Source organism: Gadus macrocephalus, chromosome 4, assembly GCF_031168955.1.
Source record: "Gadus macrocephalus chromosome 4, ASM3116895v1".
Lineage (NCBI taxonomy): Eukaryota > Metazoa > Chordata > Actinopteri > Gadiformes > Gadidae > Gadus > Gadus macrocephalus.
This window is the reverse complement of record NC_082385.1, coordinates 33,263,772-33,291,355: the sequence shown is the minus strand read 5'-3', so window position 1 is coordinate 33,291,355 and position 27,584 is coordinate 33,263,772. Positions and strand designations below refer to the sequence as shown.

The 27,584-nt window shown below is 44.3% G+C and overlaps 1 protein-coding gene and 1 long non-coding RNA gene across 3 annotated transcripts in view; both read right to left on the bottom strand.

Moving 5' to 3' along the window:
- Positions 1-13,165, bottom strand: part of LOC132455348 (NACHT, LRR and PYD domains-containing protein 12-like) — a 48,691-nt gene extending 35,526 nt beyond the window's left edge. The window contains exons 1-13 of one of the 2 annotated variants that reach the window (XM_060049172.1): positions 12,817-13,151; positions 11,514-11,610; positions 11,311-11,406; positions 11,120-11,236; positions 10,152-10,268; positions 9,961-10,077; positions 7,602-7,668; positions 7,197-7,428; positions 4,649-6,428; positions 3,005-3,175; positions 1,389-1,562; positions 719-892; positions 496-542 (exon numbers count right to left, since the gene is read on the bottom strand). In XM_060049172.1, coding sequence (XP_059905155.1) covers positions 496-542; positions 719-892; positions 1,389-1,562; positions 3,005-3,175; positions 4,649-6,428; positions 7,197-7,428; positions 7,602-7,668; positions 9,961-10,077; positions 10,152-10,268; positions 11,120-11,236; positions 11,311-11,406; positions 11,514-11,596 — 3,175 coding nt within the window. In that variant the 5' untranslated portion in view covers positions 11,597-11,610; positions 12,817-13,151. Of the gene's footprint in view, positions 1-495; positions 543-718; positions 893-1,388; positions 1,563-3,004; positions 3,176-4,648; positions 6,429-7,196; positions 7,429-7,601; positions 7,669-9,960; positions 10,078-10,151; positions 10,269-11,119; positions 11,237-11,310; positions 11,407-11,513; positions 11,611-12,816 lie in introns of both variants that reach the window. The other variant, XM_060049170.1, reaches the window with a different exon arrangement.
- A 4,282-nt stretch (positions 13,166-17,447) lies between these two features.
- LOC132455434 (uncharacterized) lies at positions 17,448-26,841 on the bottom strand. The gene is made up of 15 exons (XR_009525216.1): positions 26,184-26,841; positions 25,255-25,763; positions 25,119-25,165; positions 21,450-24,715; positions 21,123-21,216; positions 20,646-20,799; positions 20,433-20,513; positions 20,258-20,336; positions 20,059-20,185; positions 19,688-19,798; positions 19,269-19,470; positions 18,628-18,937; positions 18,410-18,473; positions 18,100-18,210; positions 17,448-17,881 (listed from the first exon to the last, which is right to left on the bottom strand). It is a non-coding gene; the product is annotated as an uncharacterized LOC132455434 (long non-coding RNA).
- Between the last annotated feature and the right edge of the window lie 743 nt (positions 26,842-27,584).

Sequence of the window (27,584 nt, the reverse complement as noted above, 5' to 3'; positions counted from 1 at the left end):
CCCCCCCATCAGCCCGGTCACCCCCCTTCCCCTTACCTCCCCCTCCCCCCTAGTCCTCCCCCTCAGCCCCCTCTCTCTCACCCCTTCACCTCCCCCTCACCGGCCCCTAACCCGGTCACCCCCCCCTCAGCCCCTTCACCCCCCCTCCCCCTCAGCCCCCCCTCAGCCCGGGCATCCCCCCTCCCCCTCCCCCCTAGTCCTCCCCCTCAGCCCCCCCCCCCCCCCCCCCCCCCCCTCAGCCTCTCTCTCACCCCTTCCCCTAGACCTCACCGGCCCCTAACCCGGTCACCCCCCCTCTCCTTCACCCCCCCACCCCCACACTCCTCCCCCCTCAACCCGGTGACTGTGATGGTGGACAGTATTAATATACGTAAGATACATGATGTCAGCCATCATCTTCATTCCCAGTAGGATGTGACCTCACTTCCTGCTGTGTGGATGGACTTTCCATCTCAATAGTGAGTGTGTGAGGTGATGGATCAAACAGACACTTACACTTCTTTAGAGCTGGTTTCAGCCTCAACACTCCACCGTGCTCCACACTGGGGGGGAAACAAAGTGAGAGCAGCATGTTGAAACATTCACCTTCATCATCTGCCGTCTGATCACGTTCTACACAACATGAGTGACAGCTGCCTCTTCAAACCACTTCATCTAGCGGCAGCTTGAATCCTTGAAGGAGACTTTGTACCTTAGTGGTGAGCTGTCCTCTCCTTACCTGAGAGTGTCCAGTCTCCAGCGTGGATCCTCCAGTCCAGCAGAGAGCAGCGCAGCTCCTGAGTCTCCTGGGTGATTGTAGCTCAAGTCCAGCTCTCTCAGATGGGAGGGGTTGGAGCTCAGAGCTGAGGCCAGAGAAGAACAGCCTTCCTGTGTGACCAGGCAGCCAGACAAGCTACACACACACACACGCACACACACACACACACACACACACACACACACACACAGAATTTATTGTATCTGGTTGAGAGCAGTTTCTACTAAAGTAACCACATTTATAAAGTGTATTCATTCAACATTGAAGACAAGTAAAAGCTTTATTGATACTTCATGGAGACAAAGCTGTGTCACCCTGAGAGTCTGAGAACAGGAAGAGGAAGTGGGGAGATGACATCATCACAGACAGCAGAACTGCCTTCACTTGGATGTGACAGGATCTTAAACAAATGCTCCTTTCTCAATAGCTACAACTCAATGAGATATTGTTTGGTTAGAGTCAGGAGAAGTCTGTTGTGTTTGGTACGCTAAGACCGTTTCTTCACAGGTTCTAACATTGTGTAGAACCAGGGAGTGTTTTGTCAGCAGAGAAAAGAGCAACAGAAATGAGGCAGGAGCAGCACTTACTGGAAGCTAGAGTAACCAGTTTGAAGAAGAGGCTGACAACTGACCTGAGAGTTTCCAGTGTACAGTGTGGACTCCCCAGTCCAGCAGAGAGCAGCTTCACTCCTGAATCCTTCAGATCATTGGTACTCAGGTCCAGCTTTTTCAGACAAGAGGACTTGGAGCTGAGAACTGAGGCCAGAGCTTCACAGCATCTCTCTGACAGATCACAGCCATTGAGGCTGCACACACAATAAACAGAACACGTTAGGAACTGTGATTCATTTTGCATTTGAAATTTGTTGTTAGAAATGTTTTATTAGTTTACCTAAATGTCAATACAGTAGATCTTCAAAATATGACTAATTTAGAATTCAGATAACTAAAAATTCAGCAAACTCCAGAAAATGTCCATAAAAATACTCAGTTCTAAGAAGAAAAAAATATTTAACTTTACTCTAAAGTCCACCTTACTGTCTGACTACATGATTATGAATAGAATAGGAATCTATAAAACAAACACCTTATACCATCATTAACACACTGAATCCAAGGTACACCTTTTACTGTCATGGCAACACAAATAGAGTGAGATTGAGGTCTTGTGTTTGATAAGATGAGTGGTAATGGCGCTGCGATGCATGCAGACTGCCAAGGTTTAGTTCAGTGCTGGGTTAAATAGCGGCTGTATTGCAGCGCCAGCTTGATCGCTCTATTGGGAAACACGACCCACTTAAGTTCCCCTGAAGACACTCTGCTTTAATCAGGAAACTAAAACACTGGTTTGTACTTTGTGCAAAGTTTCATTTAAATGTCACCGCAGCACTATTCAAGAGCATGTAAAGAAATGCACTATTCAGGATGACCCAGAGAAGAAGATTAATCCTAATTGGATTATATTATCCAATCAGCAGCCGGTTATTATTAGTAGGTATTTGATTGAGGAGGAGGAGGAGGAGGAGGAGGAGGAGGAGGAGGAGGAGGAGGAGGAGGAGGATGGAGAGTTGGTTGGTGAGGAAAGAGATGTCACGGCGCTGGTGGTAAAAACAGAAACAGACCCCCTATCAGAGATAACGTTAATTTGTAAAGTGGGAGGTCCCGGAGCGCAGAGGGGGGGTGGATCCAGTGACTCAAAACGGGGGTTGGTAACGGTATACACTGCCTACGTAGCTTCTCCGACTAAAAAAACCTAAACAACGCTGTGTGTACATCCGGGCAATGTTTATTTTATTTACAGAACGTCCATGGGTGGGAAATGTAAAATAAAAGAATACATGGCAACAATCGTTTTCACAAGCAGCAATTATCTATGAGACTATTAAATGAACCAGGATCAACGGATTGTTGCGTGCGCGCCGCAGTGCACCGGCTAAGACATGCACACTGCCGTGCACCGACAGTAATGTGCACGCCGCGGTGTACGGACCCGGACCGCAAGGTGCACGCCTCAGCTTGTATTTTGGGTTAAACAATGTTGCTTTGACGTTGTGGATTAGAAAATAATCCATTGTTTTACCGTTAATATCAATCTAAATTAATCCACTGCCAAATATGGATCTTGTTAAAACTCAGACGTGAGATTTTACTGGGGCACAGCAGATCAATACTGGGGCACAGCAGATCAATACTGGTCCTCTGATGGGGAAATTGTGGTGGAACTGTTTGACCATTGAGTGAAACTGACCTGAGAGTTTCCAGTGTACAGTGTGGACTCCCCAGTCCAGCAGAGAGCAGCTTCACTCCTGAATCCTGCAGATCATTGGTACTCAGCTCCAGCTCTCTCAGACTAGAGCTGGAGCTGAGAACTGAGGCCAGAGCTTCACAGCATCCCTCTGACAGATCACAGCCATTCAGCCTAAACACACAATAAACAGAACACGTTAAAGTAACTTAGATCTTTTAATTTCAACATAATGAAGGACTTGTGTTGAAAATCTTAAATTTGAGTCGATGTCTTATTAATTTAACTAATATATACATTAGATCTTTATGTTTATTCAATATTGGAGTTTTTTGCAGTGTTTGAGACTTGTATAGTATTTTAATTGTACTTTTTATTGAAGTATTATGTATTTTTTGTGTTGTATTGTAATACATGCTATAGTTCATCTACAGAGATGTTTTGTTTATTAGGGTTACAACCAGCGGCGGTTACAAGGGGAGGGGGCTAGCGGGGGCTTGAGCTCCCCTGAAACAGGCCAAGCCCCCCCTCCCAAAACCCCAAGTCATTTTGTTATGACTAATATTTCATTGAATTTTAGAATATGTTTTTAATAATAATGTGGCGAGAAGCACGGGAACGACCAGACAGGAGCCCATGTTATAAGAGTCTGACACTCTCGTGTCCCATTATCCACACCACCCTGAGAGAGACTTTATGTAAACACACACACACACCTGAAACACACATCCTATCGCCCACAACCACGACTGCCTCGGTGCCGCCGACCCTCCCAGGATCAAATGCGGCACGTGGTGACGCCGGCCATGATCGCCACAATAATATAATAATAATATATATATTTATATATATCATTAATGAAGACATCGAACTGACTTATATGTAACAAAACTGAACGATGAAATCATATTTTTCATTTGTGTAAGTGTTGATGACCGTTGCTGCTTGTTGTGTGATTTGAATGGTTGATTCGTATCATATTGTAGTGTGTAGTAATATTTTTTGCGTCAAAATATATCAGCCTCTGCTATAAACAATCTAGCCCCCCGTAGCTCCTGCAATCATAATTATATGGTGCCGCTACTGGTTACAACTAATAAGTAAATGCTTAAATATCATTTAGCTGGGCGATCTCTACAAAGGATTAAGTACTCTCCTCCTTTGTCTCTTCCCTCTCTCTCCTTTTACCTGCTCACTCGTGACCTCTCACCCTTCCCCCAGATGACCCGGACGTCTCTGTATCAACACATCCTAACGGTTAAACCCAAACAGTGTCCATGTAGCCAAACGTAGTGAACAAGGTTAAAATGTTTTAAAATAATGGGTTACCTGTTATTAATAATAAACGTATATTTATGAATCTATGCGTATCAATAATTATTTATATATATAGCTACATATTTATATATAGCTGTATTTAACTATTATTAAACAATATTCATTTTTCTTTCCTTATTTCTTAATTCATAATAAATCGTTTTTGAGTTTGACTTTTCAACCTTGTTACACAATATAACGTTGTGCATATTGAGATACATGGTATAAGATAACCTCGAAAGATGATTTCTATGTCATCATAACTTTTATATTCTACTATAAGGTATAATGTGTTGGGAGTATTGTGATACATGTTTATAGTGAACCTACAGAGACGTTTTAGAGGCTTTGACCACTGGCAGCAGCCTCAGAAGACCCTCCTCTGAAGCAGAGTATTTCTTCAGGTCAAACACGTCCAGCTCCTCTTCCGATGTCAGTAGGATGAAGGCCAGAGCTGACAGTTGAGCAGGAGAGAGATCTCTGGAGAGACTTCCTGATGTCAGGGACTGTTCGATCTCCTTCACTAGAGAACGGTCGTTCAGCTCATTCAGACAGTGGAACAGGTTGATGCTTCTCTCTGGAGAGAGATCTACATCTATCTTCTCCTTGATGTAAGACACTGTTTTTGTATTGGTCAGTGAGCTAGTTCCTGTCCGTCCCAGCAGACCTCGTAGGACAATCTGATTGGTCTCCAGAGAGAGGCCCAGGAGGAAGCGGAGGAACAAGTCCAGTTGTCCGTTCTCACTCTGTAAGGCCTTGTCCACAGCGCTCTGGTAGAGGAGGAGGAGTTTATCTTCCCCAGAGGTGGGTGGTTCTTCTGAGAGCAGATTGACACCATCGTTGATGAAGGACAGAAAGACATAAAGGGCAGCCAGAAACTCCTGGAGGCTCAGATGGACAAAGCAGAACACCTTGTCCTGGTAAATCCCGCACTCCTCTTTAAAGATCTTGGTGAACACTCCTGAGTACACTGAGGCTTCTTTGATATCGATGTGACACTCTGCCAGGTCTGCCTCGTAAAAGATCAGGTTGCCTTTCTCCAGCTGGTTAAAAGCCAGTTTTCCCAAAGAAACAATAATCTTCCTGCTCTCTGGACCCCAGTATGGATCCGTTTCAGCTCTCCCATGATACTTCCTGTCCCCCTGTATCGACTGAACCCAAAGGAAGTAGCTGTACATCTGAGTCACGGTCTTGGGCATCTCTTCTATCTGGGATTTTTTTAAGATGTCCTCCAGAACTGTAGCAGTGATCCAACAGAAGACTGGGATGTGACACATGATGTGGAGGCTTTGTGATTTCTTGACGTGGGAGATGATTGTGTTGGCCAGCGTCTGCTCTCTGAATCTCTTCCTGAAGTACTCCTCCTTCTGTGGGTCGGTGAACCCCCTCACCTCTGTCACCATGTCAACACACTCAGCAGGGATCCGATTGGCTGCCGCAGGGCGTGTGGTTATCCAGATGCGAGCGGAGGGAAGCAGGTCGCCCCTAATGAGGTTTGTCAGCAGCACGTCCACCGAGGACGGCTCTTTGACATCAGTCCAGATCGGGTTGTTCTGGAAGTCCAGAGGAAGTCGACACTCATCCAGACCATCCAAGATGAAGAGAACTTTGAACCGTTCATATCTGCAGATTCCTGCTTCTTTGGTCACAATATAGAAGTGATGAAGAAGTTCCACCAAGCTAAACTCTCTCTCTTTCAGTAAATTCAGCTCTCTGAAAGTTAAGAGAAATGTGAAGTGTATGTCGTGGTTGGCTTTGCCTTCAGCCCAGTCCAGAGTGAACTTTTGTGTTACGATGGTTTTACCAATGCCGGCCACTCCAGTTGTCATTATTGTTCTGATTGGTTGATCTCGTCCAGGTAAGGGTTTAAAGATGTCTTCACATTTGATTGGTGTTTCTTCCTTGGCTGGTTTCCTGGAAGCTGTTTCAATCAGTCTGACCTCATGCTCTTTGTTGACCTCTCCACTGCCTCTCTCTGTGATGAAGAGCTCTGTGTAGAAGTCATTCAGACCCGTTGGATTTCCTGCTTTAGGGATTCCCTCAGACACACACTTTAACTTCTTCTTCAAATGAGACTTGATTTTATGTTGGCACTCAACAGCAGCAGATCCTACATGAGAATGAAGAGAAGACATCAGATAGTGGATGGTGACATCACTTGAAGCATGTTAATATTTCCTGTAAAATGATCAACTTCATAGTATTTACTGACTTCTTTACTTGTGGTTCGAGAAGCTGGTCGTAATAAGGAATGGATACATATTTTTTTCTTTTTTGTTTGTTATTTACACAGAAAAATCATTGGTCTAATGATAATAACAATGATAGTGAATCAGTGGAAATTAACTTCATATGCTGATATAACAAGATAGTGATGCATCTCTTCCACTTATTCCACTTATAGTTATTCTGCTGTTGATTTGGCATTTATTGTTTAACATTCTTTATCCTGATGGACGCACCATAACCTTTCATATCTGGATCAAACCATTAACCTGATCGAACCACAATAACCCTATATATCTGGACCAAACCATTTAACATGAAACCCCCACAATAACCCTGCATAACGATCAAACCATTTAACCTGATACCCCCACAATAACCCTACATATCTGGATCAAACCATTCAACCTGATCGACCCACAATAACCGTTCGTATCTGGATCAAACCATTAAACCCCCAATCTCCACATTGATGAATTATAAATGAAGATATCTCTTAACACTAAATTTTATTATGTTATTTAGTCTGAACAGAACAAATAAGAGTCTCATACTACTCTTTATAATATAGATTTTTCATTGTTTTCAAGATAAGAGTCTTCTGCGCTTCAAAATAATTGTCTCCTCTGTTTTCAAAATAAGAGTCTCTTACCGCCCCACAGTGTGTCGGCCAGTTCCTCCTGGTTCATCTCCATCAGGCAGAGCTTTGTGATGTCCACCACTCCCTCTATGGCTCGCCTCCTCTGCTCCTCGTTCTTACCATCAACCTCCTCCTCCTCCTCCTCCCTCTGACTCTCTGAGCATTGTGGGTAATCTGAGAAGAGATCCCTCCAGAGCTTCTTCAGCTCCTTGTCTAGGAAAGCGTGTGCGTTCTCCTCAGCCCTCTGGAACAGAACAAACATCAAGGAGAACTTTACTCTGAACTCACTGAGGTCATCAGAAGCATCTGTCCTGGAATCACGTCCCGCTGGTCTAAAGAGGGAAGCCTGGAGACTATGAGCACCACAAGAGATGCTTTCTAATGATCATGTAGAGCTGAAGGGCGGCATTTACACACCTTGATCAGCTCTGTTTGATGCTGCTGTTCAGACTGAGCACTGGTAGCCTTTGACCTCTCCTGGTGTCTGTAGAGAACACACACACACACATAGGATCTATTATATTTATAAATATATAGATATCGTTTTTATCATCTGTTAACACACTTTATATCACTGCATTTAGTAAAGCGTGTGACTCCTTGTGTCAGGGCTCCCTCTAGAGGTGGAGAAGGAGATGACAGTGTGTGCTACCTGAGACCAAAGGTGGAACAGCTACAAGCCAGGCAGGTATTCAGTGTAAAGTGTGAGAAATCAGTGTGAAGAACAGTTCATCAACTGAATCCTGAATCTACATTTGGTCTTTGCTTATTATCACACACACACACACACACACACACACACACACACACACACACACACACACACACACACACACACACACACACACACACACACACACACACACACACACACACACACAATTGCATTTTTCCCGACTTGTAAACATAATTATCGATTTAGACTGATAACAACGACACGGCCTGTTTTCATTGTCTGTTTCAAACTCCTACCTCTCCCCTCTGGAGGGGCGTCCATCTTTAAGGTTAGGAGGTTGTAGGGATGGGAATCGAGAACCGGTTCTTGTTCAGAACCGGTTCCGAGTCAACCGATTCCTTGGAATCGTTAGCAAGCCTGCTTAACGATTCCGCTCATCGGTTCCGGTCGCGGCAAATGCGTCGTGACGTCACACACACGCTGTTTTGATTTGGTTCAGAACGCAGCAAACATGTCGCCGCCGAGGAAGAATCGCATTGTGCGTTCACACCAAACGCGACGGGGCGACAAGATCCCATACAAAGTGAACGTAGAGACGCGTATAAGGGCGAGTTTTTCGCGGGAGAAAACCGATGACGTTTTTGTCGTGATGACAGCCAATCAGCGTTCAACAGCGTGATAACTGAGTGACATGTGTAACGTAACAGCCAATCCGCGTTCAGCCGTCAAACTCAGTGCAGTGCAGTCCGGGTGAACCGCGGAATGGAGGAGAAAGTGATTGTTGCAGTTTGCGACTCCCGGAGCTCTATATATAATAGTATATAATATATTATATTCTATATTATAATTGTATATATAATATCACGGCCAACAGCTCTGTCGCCTCCGGATGGCCGTAGCGTGGGGAGCTCTCATAGGGATTGGGCTTCTCGGGGTTTGTTTACCGGCATTGCTATGGTTTCCGGTCTTGTGTGTTCCAACGGTTTATTAGGTAGGCCCATCTAATAAATCTCTGTCTAATCAATGCTTCATTTTGTTTATGTCAGTTTAATTTTGTTACAAGTTGAATGCAAATGAGCACTGTTAGAATTCCAAAAGGCACAAGCTCTTACTTGGCTGTTTTCAGTCTGTGTTTTTAGTTGTATGGCACATAATGATGGCATTTGGGCTTAAAAAGCGAAACATATATCTTTTCGTCTAGACCAATTGATTTGAAAATGTACAATTTCCTAATACTAGAAGCACTTCTGATCAGATATTAAAGAGATGTAATGCAAACAAACACATTTATACTTATTTTCTCACCCAATGAGAATCGATAAGAGAATCGATAAGGAATCGGATCGATAAGCAGAATCGGAATCGGAATCGTGAAATTCTTATCAATTCCCATCCCTAGGAGGTTGAGAGTGGCCACTCTTCATGGTGACACAGCTGGGTCCAGGGGAGTCTGCTCTATTCTGCTGCTCTGGGCTTCAACACAACAAACACAGCTTTTACTCAGACTGCAGTTTTTATGCTGATAAGGTAATTCTTCTCACAAGGCAGTTTTCAGGTGAGAACATTTCGCTTGTTTCAAGCTTTTAAGTCCTTAATTATCTTGATAAGATCTTCTAACTTTTTACTGAGATGTTATTACTTAAGACAGAACCGTGTTCATATCAGGGAAGCCTTAATGCTCAGTTCAGATTTATTGCTCTGGTTTGGCTGTTCACGTTGCATTTTAAATGCGGCCTTTATGACGAATCACGTCAAATACACGTGAATTACAATACGACTGTTCAACCTGAGGTTGCATTGAGAGAAATCCCTCTTGTATCTGATTTAGGACGGCATATGAAAGTGGCCCAAACCAGATCAGATCATTGAACGGACCAGATTGGATTGGATTTGGGCTTTTCACGCTTTTCTGGATGTAATCCAGAAATCCATTGGTTCAGAGTCACCTTTGTGCAAAACAATTTTGCAGCTCTTGCTTGCAGTGTGACGCGGCCAATCACAGCCTTTTACCACCATAACATCTCCCCCCTCCGCCCCCCCGATCCTCCTCGCTGAAGATGCCCCCCTCCATGTCTGACCGGTCACTCTCTAAGTCCTCACCTCTTCTCAACAGATTGATTTCCGTCTTTAAACCTAACAGGTACACCCATAGAGCGGTCACTCTTCATGGAGACACAGCTGGGTCCAGGGGAGTCTGCTCTCTGCTGCTGGACTCTTCTAGAAAAATAAGAACCAGGATTTATGGACGTTTGATAGATGCTGCATTTTCATAAACTCTGATAAATCCTCACCTCTTCTCAATAGGTTGATTTCCGTCTTTAAACCCAACAGGTACACCCATAGAGCGGTCACTCTTCATGGAGACACAGCTGGGTCCAGGGGAGTCTGCTCTCTCCTGCTGCTCTGGGCTTCAACACAACAAACACAGCTTTTACTCAGACTGCAGTTTTTAAGCTGACATGATAATTCTTCTTACAAGGCAGTTTTAACGTGAGAGCATTTAGCTTGTTTCAAGCTTCCAAGTCCTTAATTATCTTGATAAGATCTTAGAACTTGTTACGGACATGTTATTACTGTTTCTGAGTAACCTCATTCTTGAAACTACAGTTACAGAATTATAAATCTGTTTGATCAACACTGATGTATCAAACTGCTGCTTTGTCAAAGTCAGTCTTATTTAAACATGTTATCCTTTCCATCTCTTATATTAAGAACCGACAATGACCAAATGTTAGACCCTATTTTATTGTCTATCTTGACCACAGAACGGCAGTCATGCAGACAAAACACAGTAGAGAACAAAGACAGAACCGTGTTAATATCAGGGAAGCCTTAATGCTCAGTTCAGATTTATTACTCTGGTTGGGCTGTTCACGTTGCATTTTATATGTGGCCTATAAGACGAATCACGTCAAAGTCACCTTAATTACAAGACGACTGTTCAACCTGAGGTCGCATTGAGAGAAATCACTCTTGTATCTGATTCAGGACCGCATATGAAAGTGGCCCAAACCAGATCAGATCATTGAACGGACCGGATGCATGTGATTGGTGCTTTTCACGCTGTTCTGGATGTAATCCAGAAATCCATCTGATTGGAGTCACCTTTGTGCAAAACAATTTGGCAGCTCTTGCTTACAGTGTGACGCGGCCAATCACAGCCTTTTACCACCATAACATCCCCCCCCTCCGCCCCCCCGATCCTCCTCGCTGAAGATGCCCCCCTCCATGTCTGACCGGTCACTCTCTTAGTCCTCACCTCTTCTCAATAGGTTGATTTCCGTCTTTAAACCTAACAGGTACACCCATAGAGCGGTCACTCTTCATGGAGACACAGCTGGGTCCAGGGGAGTCTGCTCTCTGCTGCTGGACTCTTCTAGAAAAACAAGAACCAGGATTTATGTTTGTTTGATGGATGCAGTGTTTTTCTAATCTCTGATATATACTCACTTTGGTTCAAAACTGTTAATTCTTTCCATAAACCAGTCACTCTTCATGGAGACACAGCTGGGTCCAGGGGAGTCTGCTCTCTGCTGCTGATCTGGCCTTCAACACACACACAGCTGTTACTCAGACTAATGATGGAGTCATGATGTTTCACTGCTAAGCTCTGAGATGGACAACAGTCACAGACAGAGAGATCCTCTTCTTACCTCGTAGCTTTGCTCTGGCGGCCATGTTCCCCAGACAGAGTGGTCTTAGAGGTAGGACCCCCCTCCTCTCTCTCCTCATCCATAGTAGACTGGAGACCTGGACACAAACACAGCTACATATTGTTTCTGTGGATTCTTAGTACCGAACTTGAAATTACTGCAGTGAAGACTATCACTCTCTATGTTTAGTTCTACACACTCTATTACTCTCTATGTCTAGAGCTACACACTATCCCTATCAATGTCTAGATCACACACTCTATCACTATCTATGTCTAAATCTACACATTCTATCACTATGTCTAGATCTCACACACACTCTGTCACTCTATGTCTATATCTAAACAATATCACAATCTATGTCTAGATCTACACACTCTATCACTATCTATGTCTAAATCTACACACTCCATCGCTATATGTTTATATCTCATTCTTCATTATTGGGATGATTCCTTATTTCCCTTCTGAACTTCTGAAACACTGAACTCTCCCAGTAGAGCATAGTAACGAAAGCATCAAGGGTCTACATATCAATGTGCTAAACCATTATAGACAGCCATAAAACCACCAACAAGTAACTAATGTTACAAATGAAACTCCACAATAAAAGTCCACAACACAACGAATCTGACCTCACTAAAGTACAGAATGAACCTCCACAACAAAAGTCTACAACATGAACCAATCTGACCTCACTACAGGAAAGACTGAAATAGTGATTGATGTTCTAATAATAATAATAATACATTTAATTTAGAGGCGCCTTTCAAGACACCCAAGGTCACCTGACCCATATTCCTTTATTCAGACAGGTTCCCTCTCTGAGATAAACATCTCTTTTACAGCAGGAACCTGGAAACATTGAACTGGGACTGGAAACAGATTATTCTATAACATATCAATACAGTGAGAATATACGACCAATAATCTAAAGAAAACAGGACTTTTCAGAGTTAGGAAACAGACAGGACAACAAACCAAACAAACATAGTAAAGGGTTCTTTAAGAGCGTATCCACGCTGCTCGGATCAAATCAGGAAACGAGCTGGACCTGAGGAAGAGCTGTCAGTAAAACCATCAATCATTAACTTACTAAGGAGCATAACTGGTTTACCTGTAGCACACTGACACACACACACACACACACACACACACACACACACACACACACACACACACACACACACACACACACACACACACACAATTAACTGTATTAATCCCAAAAGGGGGATCTTCATTGTTCCAGCGAATATACGACCAATAATCCAAAGAAAACATGACATTTAGCGAGCTGTACCTTAGCTTCTCCGTGATGAAAACGTGTGCTGCCCCATGTCATAGGAAAATATAAAAGCACAAAAGGAAGGAAAGTAAGATCCGTTGAAGGAAGAGATTCAGTTGTTCACAAAACACAAAGTAAGTGTTCAGAACGGAGCCAGAACGTGAACACGGTTCTAAAGGTTCTGAGTAAAGACTGAGCTGCTGGGCTCCTCAGTGAAGACAGATCGAATGAGGAAGGAGACTTTGAACACAGCTCACTACGTGTAAAGCCTTTATGATGAGGCCAGGGCAGGGCTTCACCAGAACACACACGCAGAACCTTATCAAGTGATAAGATAAGACGGAGCAAAGGTTTGATGAGGTCCCTATAAAGCTATGAACCACCAGGTGTCACGATGTTGGAGGTTAAAACAGTGGAACTAAAGTGACTTCTAGACTACAAAGTACAATTGTATCGCCTGCGGTGAAATCATGTCACTCCCAACGTATCAAAATACAGACAACTCCTAACCCCTAACCGTAAGAAAAGCTAAGGGAACACTTTTACTTTGAAGGAGAACAAAACCACTTTTCAGAGTTAGGAAACAGACAGGACAACAAACCAAACAAACATAGTAAAGAGATCTTTAGGAGAGTATCCACGCTGCTCGGATCAAATCAGGAAACGAGCTGGACCTGAGGAAGAGCTGTCAGTAAAACCATCAATCATTAACTTACTGAGGAGCATAACTGGTTTACCTGTAGCGCGCGCGCGCTCGCGCTCTCTCTCTCTCTCTCTCTCTCTCTCTCTCTCTCTCTCTCTCTCTCTCTCTCTCTCTCTCTCTCTCTCTCTCTCTCTCTCTCTCTCTCTCTCTCTCTCTCTCTCTCTCTCTCTCTCTCTCTCTCTCTCTCTCTCTCTCATCCCAAAGGGATAAGGGTCAAAAGTAGAGCAAAGAGAGATTTAGTGATAAATACAAGTATAAAATATAATAAAAATAAATTAAAGATTAAAATAAAGATAAAAAACGATGGACACTGTATACATATAGTTTATATGCTCAGTATAATTGCATATGATCATTTGTGTATGCATCGATATGAATAAATCAAGTTAAACATAGACTCCTAAATAATACCCCACCAATCAGTCATAGTTAGATATTATAATATCAACCCCACCTAAATAGAAAGTCAGTTGTATCGATTATATTATAATATAAAGTAAAGACAAACAGAACAAACAGGCCAAACAAAAAAGAAGGTATAAACAATATACATTTAAAATGAGTGTAAAATGTAAAGTGTAAATGATAAAGTCGCAAAGCACATGGGCGTCAGTTTGGTTTGAGGGACAGAGACGCATTCGGAAGTGCATTTTCAGAAGTGCTGGGTACAAGGAGGATGCCCTCTTATTTCTCTCTCTCGTGCCGGTAATGAAAGGTTCTGAAAGACGGCATACCCATGGAGCTAATTACTAAGGAATAAAATGTAAAATCCGTCTGGCACGCTTTATGAAGAATAAGTTTCCAAAAAGCATCGGACACATGACCCACTATGTCCTGCTCCATGTATCCAATGTTGACAACGTGACATGACATGGCTAAGCTACCAACATAAACAAGAGGAGTTATGAAAGGATATTAACTGCGTGTTTAAGTTCAGAAGGGCCAAAGGTGTGGCTACACACAGCACTACAAAAGTCGTCAAGATTGAAAAATAAAAATATATTTGTTGCACAGCTGAACGCTGTATCACATCGTGAGCTGGCTGTTCTCAATTCACAACACGCATTCCATCCAATCTAGCCTACATCAGGCCTTCTGACCAAACCTCATGCACTCCCGCCCAAAATTATTCCAGAATTCAAGCAAAGCAAGAATGACTAGAAGCAGGGGTCATTCTAGGGTCAGAGGTTTAGGGGTGCTAAGCACCCAATGAGCCCCACTGCCACCACCCACCATTTTTTCCACACAAAAAAGAAAATATGTCAAAAAATAACTTTCATTTTAACATTGGTTAAACTAACTCCAAAATACAGATTATTTCTATTTTTTTTAGCCCTTTCCAGAACACCAGCTTTATTGTGCCAGTTCACACAGACAGCCCCCTGACCGTTAACTCCAAGTGCCTCCTTTTGTATCAACAGTCATTCGATTAGATTATATTATATTCAACTTTATTGTCATTGAACAAAGTACTATGTACAAGGGACTTGGACAACCAATCTTCTGTTAATTATTTACGGATGGCCATCTCTATTCTACTTGGTTGCACACCTATCTGAACTTTCATAAACCAATATAAGTCATCAATAATTGATAATAATACATGCTTCACATCAAGAGCAAAAAAAAAAGAATAAAAAGAAGGTCAACCCAAAAAGCCCAAAAAATCTATGTCGCCGCACTTTGAGGGTGGCAAACCTGTCAATGACCCTTTGGTGTTCAATTCTTTCAAGCAACTCCTACTCAATGGACATCACAGCTAGGAGCTGGAGTCTGCTTTGGGCTGTGGTCCTCCTGAGCCATGTATGGAGCCGACGCAAGGCACTAAAAGACGGCTCACATGTACAGCTGCTGCGTCTCTTGCGGCGGCGCCGCCTGCGCCTCCGCAAGAGACGCCGCCGCCGCCGCAAGAGACGCCGCCGCCGCAAGAGACGCCGCCGCCGCAAGAGCCGCCGCCGCCGCCGCAAGAGACGCCGCCGCCGCAAGAGACGCCGCCGCCGCTGCCGCCGCCGCCGCCGCAAGAGACGCAGCCGATTCTAGGTTTCATAAACATCCGGGACTTAGCCCAGAGGGAAAAGAAAAGTATCCCTTTGGGCATACAAAAAAACTGCTTTAAATAGCTACCTGACTGCTTTGCTGCTTATCCCCAAACATCTAAAGTTCTATTCAATCTATTTCAGAGTAAAATGAATGGAAGTGGGTCTAATATATATATATGTATAGATGTATATATATGTGTATATATATATATATATATATATATATATAGAGAGAAAAATATTCTTTTATTTTACTTATTTTACCCAAAAATTATATTCAGGGATAATTAAATAATATCCGGCGCTTTAGCCCCGAATAAAACAGCCTTGTGACGCCACCGAGTATAAGTACACAGGACACCGCCTAAGTATGAGTATAAGTACCCAGGATACTGGCTCAGTATGAGTATAAGTACACAGGTTAGTGGCTCAGTATAAGTACACAGGATACTGGCTCAGTATGAGTACAAGTACACAGGATACTGGCTCAGTATGAGTACAAGTACACAGGAAACTGGCTCAGTATGAGTATAAGTACACAGGTTACTGGCTCAGTATGAGCATATAAGTACACAGGTTACTGGCTCAGTATGAGTATAAGTACACATGTTACTGGCTCAGTATGAGTATAAGTACACAGGTTACTGGCTCAGTATGAGTATAAGTACACATGTTACTGGCTCAGTATGAGTATAAGTACACAGGTAACTGGCTCAGTATGAGTATAAGTACACAGGTTACTGGCTCAGTATGAGTATAAGTACACAGGATACTGGCTCAGTATGAGTATAAGTACACAGGATACAGGCTCAGTATGAGTATAAGTACACAGGTTACTGGCTCAGTACGAGTATAAGTACACAGGTTACTGGCTCAGTATGAGTATAAGTACACAGGATACTGGCTCAGTATGAGTATAAGTACACAGGATACTGGCTCAGTATGAGTACAAGTACACAGGTTACTGGCTCAGTATGAGTATAAGTACACAGGATACTGGCTCAGTATGAGTATAAGTACACAGGATACTGGCTCAGTATGAGTATAAGTACACAGGTTACTGGCTCAGTATGTGTATAAGTACCCAGGATACTGGCTCAGTATGAGTATAAGTACACAGGATACTGGCTCAGTATGAGCTGGAGGGGGGGCGTTGGAGGCCCTTTGTGGCCCCCTGTCATCCGTCGGACCCCGTCCTCCGCCACCTGACGTCCGGCCCGTCCATGGGAACGCCGTCGACGGCAGGGGTGTTTCTAGGTCTCATAAACATCCGGGGCTTAGCCCAGACGGAAAAATAAAAAGCAAAATTATTTCTATGCTTTAATTTGCATGAAAAAAAAAATCATAATGCTTCACATAAATCAACAAAATATGCCGTTTATTTTAGCATAAAATAGCTACCTGACTGCTGTGCTGCTTATCCACAGAGTTATTTGCAGACAAACAAGACCAGCACATGAACATTTTAAAATGTAAATACACAGACATCCCTGCATAATTAAGGTGTATGACAGCTCCCTCTGCTGGACAACAGTCTCGCACCAAACTACATTTTCCGTTTGAACCAACGTAGCTATGGTACATTGATGTGAGATGGGTTGGTGGTTTGAAAGTGTTGTAGTAGCAGAGAATGGCCTGCAGGGCAGTATGTACATTGTTAAATACATGAATAGGCTTGAATTTTGTAGTAATATTGAGGTTTCATATTTTTACTAAATGGATTATGTGAACATTGCTGAATAACAATCATGTATATTAAATGTATTGCAGGAGTTTAGCTTGACATTAACCAAGTTAAAAGGACAATTAAATGAACCGCACCAAACATGTAGAAGTCAATGTGGGATTTTAATATATAAACAAAAACACTTGACAGAAGTAAAATACAATTTTGTAAAGGGAAGCAGATGAAAACATTTTCCCAAATCTCAAAATGTCACCACCATTCCGAAAGCAAGTGAAGAGGTTTGTGTAAAAGCAGTCCTCCCTGACCAGCTCTGTCCCTGACTCTAAACCCTGACTCTCAACCCTAACGCTAAACCCTCTGAGGGCAGGAAGACGCGCCTTCAGTGTAAAGGTTCGAACCACAGAGAAGGAAGAAGAAGAGGAAGCAGTAGAGAGTAGTGAAGTAGTGAGGTTAGTGACAAACGTGAGGGAAAGGCGTGTGGAAGCACAAGGTTACATGTGGGGTCAAGAAGATCACTCCCACTGGAGGTCATTGATCCATCAGCCTCAGACCGCTGAGCTCAGCAGGTCTTCTGGAGGACGAGGCTCAGATGAACTGAGGAGACGGGACCAGCAGGATGTCAGGATCAGGGCGGGTTCAGCTCAGGTGCGTCTGCCCGGACCAAACAAGGACATTGATTAGATTCAATATTCAAAAGATGCAACATTTTCTGAACCAAAGATAAGTAATTAATGAGCAGGCAGGCTTTAGGGTGCCTTGCTCAAGGACGCATCACTGTATTCTGAGGACTTGAACCCGGCACCATTGGTTTGAGAGTTTAACCCCCAACCCCCTACCTAGTCCACTATGTCCAGATCTTGCAAACTTACGAGGAATCCTTAATGGTAGAGTCCTGGTCGTCCTAAGGATCTGCCTTCTAGGTGTACGGCTTCTCCATCAGTCCTCCAGATTCCTGGTCTGGTTACAAACGTAATTGGTCTCTAATGTAAAGTAACAAACACAGTAGTAATTGGTAATTAGAGTGATGTCATCCTCCAGATTTGCGGCTCCCCAACCAACTTGCCTCCGCACCAGAAACACATTCTAGTAAGAAAACACAGCGGTAGTTGGTTAACGCATGTCAAAGTAACAGCTGTATTTTGCCCTTTAAGTCAACCATGCAAGTAAATACAAACTTACAAGGAATCCTTGTTGGTCGATTCCTAGTCGTCCTCCAGCAGCTCTCCTCAGACAGAGTCCTGGTCTGGAACAAACAGCAGAAGTCTTGCTTCAACATGTGGTAAAACAGATGTAGTTGTCTGGTATATATGGTACAAACGCCGGTAGTTTGTGGTAGCAGTATTCTACGAGAAGTGGCAGTGAGTGTGATGATCACTGCAGAGTCAGGCTCCATCTACCCCACGACGGACGTCCTTCACCAGACAGGGCCTCCACCAGCTCCTCCACCAGGCAGGGCCTCCACCAGCTCCTCCACCAGGCAGGGCCTTCAGCACGGCTCCTCCACCAGGCAGGGCCTTCAGCACGGCTCCTCCACCAGGCAGGGCCTTCAGCACGGCTCCTCCACCCGGCAGGGCCTCCATCAGCTCCTCCACCAGGCAGGGCCTGCAGCACGACTCCTCCACCAGGCAGGGCCTCCATCAGCTCCTCCACCAGGCAGGGCCTTCAGCACGGCTCCTCCATCAGCTTCATCAGCCATGGATTCCTGGTCTGGTTACAAACACAGAAGTTTAATACATATTTTTGTAAAGGAAAGCAGAGGAAAACATTTTCCCAAATGAATCTTTTCAAAATGTCACCACCATTCAGAAAGCAAGTGAAGAGGTTTGTGTAAAACCAGTCCTCCCTGACCAGCTCTTTCCCTGACTCTAAACCCTGACTCTCAACCCTAACGCTGAACCCTCTGAGGGCAGGAAGACACGCCTTCAGTGTAAAGGTTCAAACAACAGAGAAGGAAGAAGAAGGTGAAGGAGTAGAGAGTAGTGAAGTAGTGAGGTTAGTGACAGACGTGAGGGAAAGGCATGTGGAAGCACACGGTTACATGTGGGGTCAAGAAGATCACTCCCACTGGAGGTCATTGATCCATCAGCCTCAGACTGCTGAGCTCAGCAGGTCTTCTGGAGGACGAGGCTCAGATGAACTGAGGAGACGGGACCAGCAGGATGGCCGGATCAGGGCGGGTTCAGCTCAGGTGTGTCTGCCCCCGACCAAACAGGATCAGGTGAGGTTCAGCTCAGGTGTGTCTGCCCGGACCAAATGGACATGGATTAGGTTCAATATTCAAAAGATGCAACATTATCTGAACCAAAGAGACGTCATTAAGGAGCAGGCAGGCTTTAGGGCGCCTTGCTCAAGGACGCATCACTGTATCCTGAGGACTTGAATGTCGGCACCATTGGTCTGTGAGTTGAACCCCCAACCCCCTACCTAGTCCACTATATCCAGATAATGCAAACTTACGAGGAATCCTTGATGGTAGAGTCCTGGTCGTCCTCAGGATTTGCCTTCCAGATGTACGGCTTCTCCGTCAGTCCTCCAGATTCCTTGTCTGGTTACAAATGTAATTTGTCTCTAATGTAAGGTAACAAACACAGCAGTAATTTGTCTCTAATGAAAGGTAACAAACACAGGAGTAGTTGGTCTCTAATGTAAGGTAACAAACACAGTAGTAGTTTGTCTCTAATGTAAGGTCACAAACACAGGAGTAGTTGGGCTCTAATGGCGCGTAACAAAGTAGCAGCTGTAGTTTGTCTGGTAACCAACCACAGTAGTATGCCTTAACTTCTACTGGACAAACTAATCCTGCGTTACAACAAGTCCACTCTGTTTACTTAATGCAAACTTACGAGGATCCTTGTTGGTAGAGTGATGTCGTCCTCCAGAGTCTTGGCTCCTCCATCAGCTCTCCTCACCCAGAGTCCTGGTCTGGAACAAACAGCGCAAGTCTGGCCCCAACGTCTGGTAACAAACATGTAGTTTGTCTCATTTTAAGCCCTTTATTTCCACTTTGTTAGGTTAATACAAACTTACAATCCTTGTTGGTAGAGTCATGGTCATCCTCCAGATTCATGGCTCCCCTACCAGCTCGCCTCCGCTCCAGAAACACGTCCTAGTAAGAAAACACAGCAGTAGTTTGTTAACGCATGTCAAAGTAACATCTGTATTTTGCCCTTTAAGTCAACCATGTAAGTAAATACAAACTTACGAGGAATCCTTGTTGGTCGATTCCTAGTCGTCCTCCAGCGTCTCAGCTCCTCCATCAGCTCTCCTCAGACAGAGTCCTGGTCTGGAACAAACAGCAGAAGTCTTGCTTCAACATGTGGTAAAACAGATGTAGTCGTCTGGTATATGTGGTACAAACGCCGGTGGTTTGTGGTAGCAGTATTCTACGAGAAGTGGCAGTGAGTGTGATGATCACTTCAGAGTCAGGCTCCATCTACCCCACGACAGACATCCTCCACCAGGCAGGGCCTCCGTCAGCTCCTCCACCAGGCAGGGCCTTCAGCACGGCTCCTCCATCAGCTCCTTCAGCACGGCTCCTCCATCAGCTCCTTCAGCCATGGATTCCTGGTCTGGTTACAAACAGTTGGTCTCAGCAGTAAATCACCTGGGGACACAACACACCCCACCTCCTGCATCTGAGGTTCACTTGTAAAATGGAAGACGAATTTAAAACATATTTGAACACTTAAATTAGACAACGTCTGCAGATTGTCGCATTCCGCAATTCATCCACTACGGTCATAGCAGCACTAGTAACAATAATGACTCCTACATAAACCTGGTATGAATTAACTCAAATCACAGCTTGGCACAGATAAAGTCATAAGATGATTAAAACCAGACCTAAACTAGCGTGGATTTTAGTGTTTGAGATGAGCTTGGTGACGGTTACCCTCTGGTCCAGTGCTGCAGGCCCCTGGTCTCCAGCCTCAGTCTCCGGTCCACCCTGGCACCACAAGCCTCCGGTCCCCAGCCTCGCCTTTCAGCTACAGCAGCAGATTTATATCAGCATTTGCCCAACAATAAACTTAATTGACTCATCCAAAACCTAGTTACACAATTAAATTAACTATTATTTTATAACTCAAGGCTGGAAAATACTTGAGACCAGACATGAGCATTCCATTTTGGGAATGAAGACAGAGCAGTCTAAAAGTTTAAAGATGTGGTTCAGGCCATGCATTGAAACTGACCACTACTCACACACAAGAGCACTGACCTGTTCTGGAGGACTTGTGAGGAGGTGGAGGTCTGGCTCTGGGTGAGGAGGTGGACACCTTGGGACAAACTACATGTTACCTTTTTAACCTTGTACAGATACAGAGTATCTTCTACTGTAACACATGGGAAGGACGGCCATTATTTTAGCTTTGATATTATCCAGTTGGTAACTCAGCACCAAAGTCATTGTTTAACGTCATTCCATTAGGTAGGGTTTAACTTATGTGGCAATTAATGACAGCAGATAGAAGTAACAAAGAACACCAAGTAGTATTGATATTAAATCAAATTTACTCGCCATATTCAGGTGCTGGGTTCCGCTGAAGAAATGTCAAATTGCCTTCCACCTTGAAATGTTTTTCAGCCTTCACTGATGTCAGAAATGGGCCCGCAAGTAGAATGCCGTTTCGTACGCAGCGAGAGTCCCGTTAACGTGGTTAAAAGTACGCCGCAACCATCGGAAATTATCAACATATTGTACGATTGTACGTGTCAGTATGTATTTAATATCAAACTTAAGTTGTTTAAGATAAGGGGAAAACATTTCCCAATGGAAACCGACTGAAAAATAGTTTCCGTTGGCAACGGCTCGAGGTTACGCAAATACAATCCAGAACGTTCAGCCAGATTCCTATCCAACTAACTGCTAGGTGGCTTCTAATGGTTGTCAAGACTACAACGTTCTATGCTATCCATTGGGACTAAATCAAGTGACCGCACTCAAAACCTTCCACGGCGGGAAGCACAAACCGTCCGACTGGAATCCGAACATTCCAGCCGGAACCAACCAAAGAAAAAACATAACCAGCGCCTCACCTTGAGCTGAACGGAGGAAGATCCTGAAGTCCAGTGATGGTCTTCATGAAAACACAGCCAACAGACTTACCTTGAGGAGATCTGTTTGTTGCTGTTGGTCATTACTACTATTCAGTGTACCTTTAAATTATTATGCACCCAGTGTGTACAAGTTATATCAATCAAAACCGTACGAAGAACCAAACTACCATGTACATCCCACAACAACAAATCCTTGCCTAAAAACAATGGAATCATTCAATAAGGACTGCCCATACTAAAATAAAGCCCAATTCCTGAACTATCCAACCATCTTCATGGTTTAAAGATTTCCAGACTTGACATGCCATTGTGTTCTAATCACCTTTGTCTTGTCCCTCGTTACTTATAAAACTCTACATCTCCATCGCTAGTGTTGCATCCTACTCATGGGGGTGTGGTCTGAGAGCAGAGATGCATGCTGGGATACAGTGCTGTCTGACGTCTTCAGTTCTATAGACAAGCCCCTCAGGAGAAACCAAGTGTTTGAGAATGTGTCGTGACATAAGTTACATGCGCTAGAATATCCTTCAAGATGGCGGCAGGATTCTCAGAGGAGAAAGGCCAAGAGGAAGATGTGAGGGTTCTTCCCCTCAGCCAGTGGAACACAACAACGGTCTTCATCAGAGTACCATGGAACACTTTGAAACAGTCCTCTTTACACCTTGAAGCCCCAGTGAAGGTTTCCTTACCTCCTCAGCCGAAGAGCACAACTTCAGCTCGAAGAGCGCACTAGTTGGAGTTCCCACGATTGGTTCCCTTAAATCAGAACCAATCGTTCAGCTAGTCCTGTCCGAAACAAATACAGTTCAGCCTGCGAAGACGTGCAACTGAGAGCGAGACAAGATCCACAGGGCTCTCCATCAATCCAGCCAGGTATGAAGAGCCGCCTCCTTGCAGGTCTGACGGTCATCTTGAATATCCATTTAGGTCCATTTCCAACGTCAGACTCTCCTTGTGGAATTCCTTTAGGTGTCCATCCTCCATTGATCCTGATTGGTGTAGTCCTAGTTTGAAGTCACTGATCTGAACACGCTGCTTGCATCCTTTTACACTTGAGTTGGATACTCTCCTTCCTGCCCAGTGTGTTGGATATCGCTCCGGAGCGTCGCTCAGGGCTCTTCACGTCTACTGGAGGCCCTTAAGTAAACGTGTGGCCGTCCATCAGGTATGATTTAGTTGACCATTCCAATATCCCAAGCCAACCACACAGACCCCCGTATGAACATTATCACCGTCAAAGCAAGCCGGACACACACACACACACACACACACACACACACGGACGTAGAACCCCATGCCAATTGGAACCAAACACACGTAGAACCCCATGCCAGATGCTCAAAAATCATCCATCTCATGTCAAACCCACACACCACCGAGCCATAAAAGGCCAAACAATCATGCAGGGTAAAAGCCTCATGCCAAAGAACATTCCATCATCCAACCCCAGCTCTCCTGCCAGGGCACCCAGAACAGAACAACCAATGTCTCCAGAGACGTAAATTATGTACAACATTCTTCAGTGGCGTCCCACATTGGTGATGGATTATTCTTGGCGTCTCCAAGGTTGATTCAACGTCTCTGAAGTCATGTCTTTGTAGTCCAGTGGTTTCCTGAATGAGGGGCCTTCACAGATGCAAACGGTGCAGCTTTAGTCAGCCTGACGACAGGAAGGAAGTCATCTGTTCAGAAGACCACCCAGTGGAGGGGGGTGGCTCTTGAGGAGCAGGATACATCTGGGGATGGCCCCAAATAAGACCTTCTTGGAAATGAAACTGTTCCTGAGGATTCACGATGCCTGGAGGGGACTGTTGAATGTGTTCCATGGTTCTCTGTGTCAGACTGTAGTTGTGTTTCAGTCGTTGAGATGAGGAGCCCCCCTCATCTCCCCCTGGCGTTTCTCCTTCTGAATCCCTGTCTCCATCTTAAAGAACATTCTAGTCCAGGTAACTGACATCACGACGGTTTCTCAAACACTCGGTTTCCCCTGAGGGGGCGCGTCTACAGACATGTAGACTTCAGACAGCTCTGTATCCCAGTATGCACCTCTGCTCACTCAGACCACAACCTCATCAGTAAAGCAACACTCATGTGATGAAGATGCAGAGCTCAGGAGAGTAGCTGGAAAGAAGACTGAAGATATCAGAACCCAACCCATTACTCCAGCTTACAACAATAACTTAGAACCTGTAACCGTTTTAACAAACCATTAAAACCAACATAAAACAAACACCTCAGTAACCCATGAACCAATAAAACATCCTCACTTCTCAGATCAACCTTCAGCTAACAGGTTAACTCGCCAGGAAGCCAAAGTACATCAATGTGCCCAAGAGTAATGAGAAACTAATCACTTACAGTTCGCAGTTCAACTTCATGGTCAAGTTGGGATACTCACAGAGCTGCAGTTAAATATCCATGCTAGACCTTTGAAGGAAGGAACAGTTTACTCATGGTCCCCAAACCTGGGCACTGTCCCACAGTTCAACATCTACCATCTCCATTAAATCAGGTAAATGAATGACAATACAAATGCAGGGCTTTTGGGATCATCCAACTTTTAAATAATGATTAAGATAATTAACTAATCCAGCTTTTTTATATAAGTTACACTAATTATTTGACTGTCATTAGTCAAGAGTGATTTACCTCTTACTTTGACAAGTTTGAATGTATAGTTTCTAAAATGTTACTTTCAGGTGGACTCATTATTTAAATTTCAAATGAGAGTTAAACCACCACAATCCCCGATTTCCTTCGCACATTATCAGTGATTTATATTCAACATACAAGTCACCACAGTTGTGCTTCACCACACAATACTACTCACATCAGGTTCAGATGAGATGCTCCTCCTTACTTCAAAAAGTCTTTAACCTATGAAACAGGAAGAGATGTCAAATAAGTTACAACAGACCTCAACAAAACATTAAACACACGTTCTGATTTCTGGGAACACAACATACCGCGTTTGGGAGACGATACACTGCCAGTGGAGAACTCCAACGTACTGTCCGGCTCCCTCTTAAGTGAAACGCACCAGATGCAACCAATTAACTAATTAAGAAAGGCAGGCGAGCTGCGGCAGGTGAGCTAATTAGTGAAACCCAACGCAGGTTCTCACTTGGTAACAGTGAGAGGCTATTTCAGCTTTGTGTTTGATCTTATATGACCTCCCTCATTTTAATTAAAGGGATGAGTCTGATTTGACTGATTTAGATTCATACTTCAAAACGAAAAAGTCTTCATTCAATTCACCTTACTGTGTGCATGAGTGTGTGTGTGCGCGCGTGTGTGTGTTACTGATGTCAAGTTGGTGAAAAGCAAGTCCCGTATGATCTTGCGTCCCTGTGTGTGTAGTGAGCGGATGTGGACAGCAGAGGGCGATGTTACCACACGAGAACATCTGCTCTCTGAGCGCTCTGCGAGACACCGTCTCCATTGCACCCGTAACTTGGCAGCATCCTGAACGGCCCTTTGAGGAGGGAGAAGGAAGCTTTCATCAAAGAGACCAGAGAGACTCATTCACTGGTTAAACTGAAGTGCGTGCACACACACACACACACACACACACACACACACACACACACACACACACACACACACACACACACACACACACACACACACACACACACACACACACACACACACCTCCTTCCTTCCTCCCTTCTCCGTCTCTCTACCACGCATATCGCATTTTTATTGTGCATGCAAACATTTTCACAATGCTTTATCTAAATAAACAAAATACGCGGTTTATTATAGCTTTAAATAGCTACCTGACTGCTGTGCTGCTTGTCCCCAAACATCTGAAGTTCCATTCAAGTTATTGCAGAGTAAAATTAATTAAAGTGAATTCCCTAAATTATAGAATAAGGCAGGTTGGACGTACCTTATTAGGGGTCCGAGCAGCGAAGCTGCTTAGCCCCTATTGTTTCTGTACTGGTTTTTTTTTCAGACGCATATAAAACCCCTCTAATCCTAAGTGAGCTTCGTAGTACCATTTAACTCTGATCGTGAGTTGCGTCTCTGTCGAATGGCTGGGTATGTTCAGCGAGGTTCGTAGTAGGTATACCCCGCCGGTCTGTTGTCTGGCCAGGCTCCTGCGGCACCGTCCGTCCACACCTGCAGACAATCTCCTAAGTAGGAGGGAGAGAAACACACGCATACACACAGCAGGGGCGGGGTCAAAGACCCGACTGGGTCCTCACGGTGTGCGTGCGTGCGTGTGTGTGTGTGTGTGTGTGTGTGTGTGTGTGTGTGTGTGTGTGTGTGTGTGTGTGTGTGTGTGTGTGTGTGTGTGTGTGTGTGTGTGTGTGTGTGTGTGTGTGTGTGTGTGTGTGTGTGTGTGTGTGTGTGTGTGTGTATGTACGTGTGTACGTGCCCCCTAGTGGTTCCACATGCAATAACAGAGCCTGGCTTTGATAAACGGCCTCTTGGCTTTCTTTTAGTCATTCATAGTCATTCATCAAAGAGGAACCTGTAAGTTCAACAAACCACCAATAAGAACCAATGCAGAAGGGTTAAAAAAATAATGGAAAGAAAACAAGGTATTATTTACATCAAGCCTGTATTTCTTGCTTAGGATCCTGAGGATCGCTTTGCATCAACAAGTTCAGTAAAAAATACGGGGAAAAGGTTACCTCCCCTTTCTCTGCTTGGCCCGCCCAGAGAATTGGTCCCGACCGCCCATGAGAAAATGAGCTACGACCGCGTTAGCTCAGCCCACATAGTTATTTCCTGGAGAGACATCATGTCTTGCAAACGAGCGAAGCATGGCAGTTGCTCAGTGTTTGGATGTAGTACAAATGAACACAACAGTGTATTTTTACTTCCTTCATCCGAGCCTCTGAAGAAGCAGTGGGTTGATTTCATTTTCTCTGGAAATGAGAAAGTCTGCGCCAAACATTTCACCGACGACTGCTTCCTCAACTTGGTCCAATACAAAGATGGACTTGCTGAACGTCTGGAAATGGAGTCCGGTTCGGTACCAACTCTCCTCGGCTCAGCTACAAACCTCGGACAAGTAAGTCAACTACCGCTATATCATCGTGTTGCTTTACTGTATATGGTTACCTTGTTACCCTAGCATTAGCTCTACAGCTACCGGCCCAGTTACTGTCTCTAATGTAAAGGTAGATGGCATCAGGTTTGTGTGTGAATACACGCACTGTAATGCGAGTGTTGTACACTTCTTTCTTCGTTGCAATATTGAGGAACCTTATGTCGGAGAGTGACTTAGAAAGATGTATTCACGCTTTCATTTCAAGCAGGATAGACAACTACGGTAATG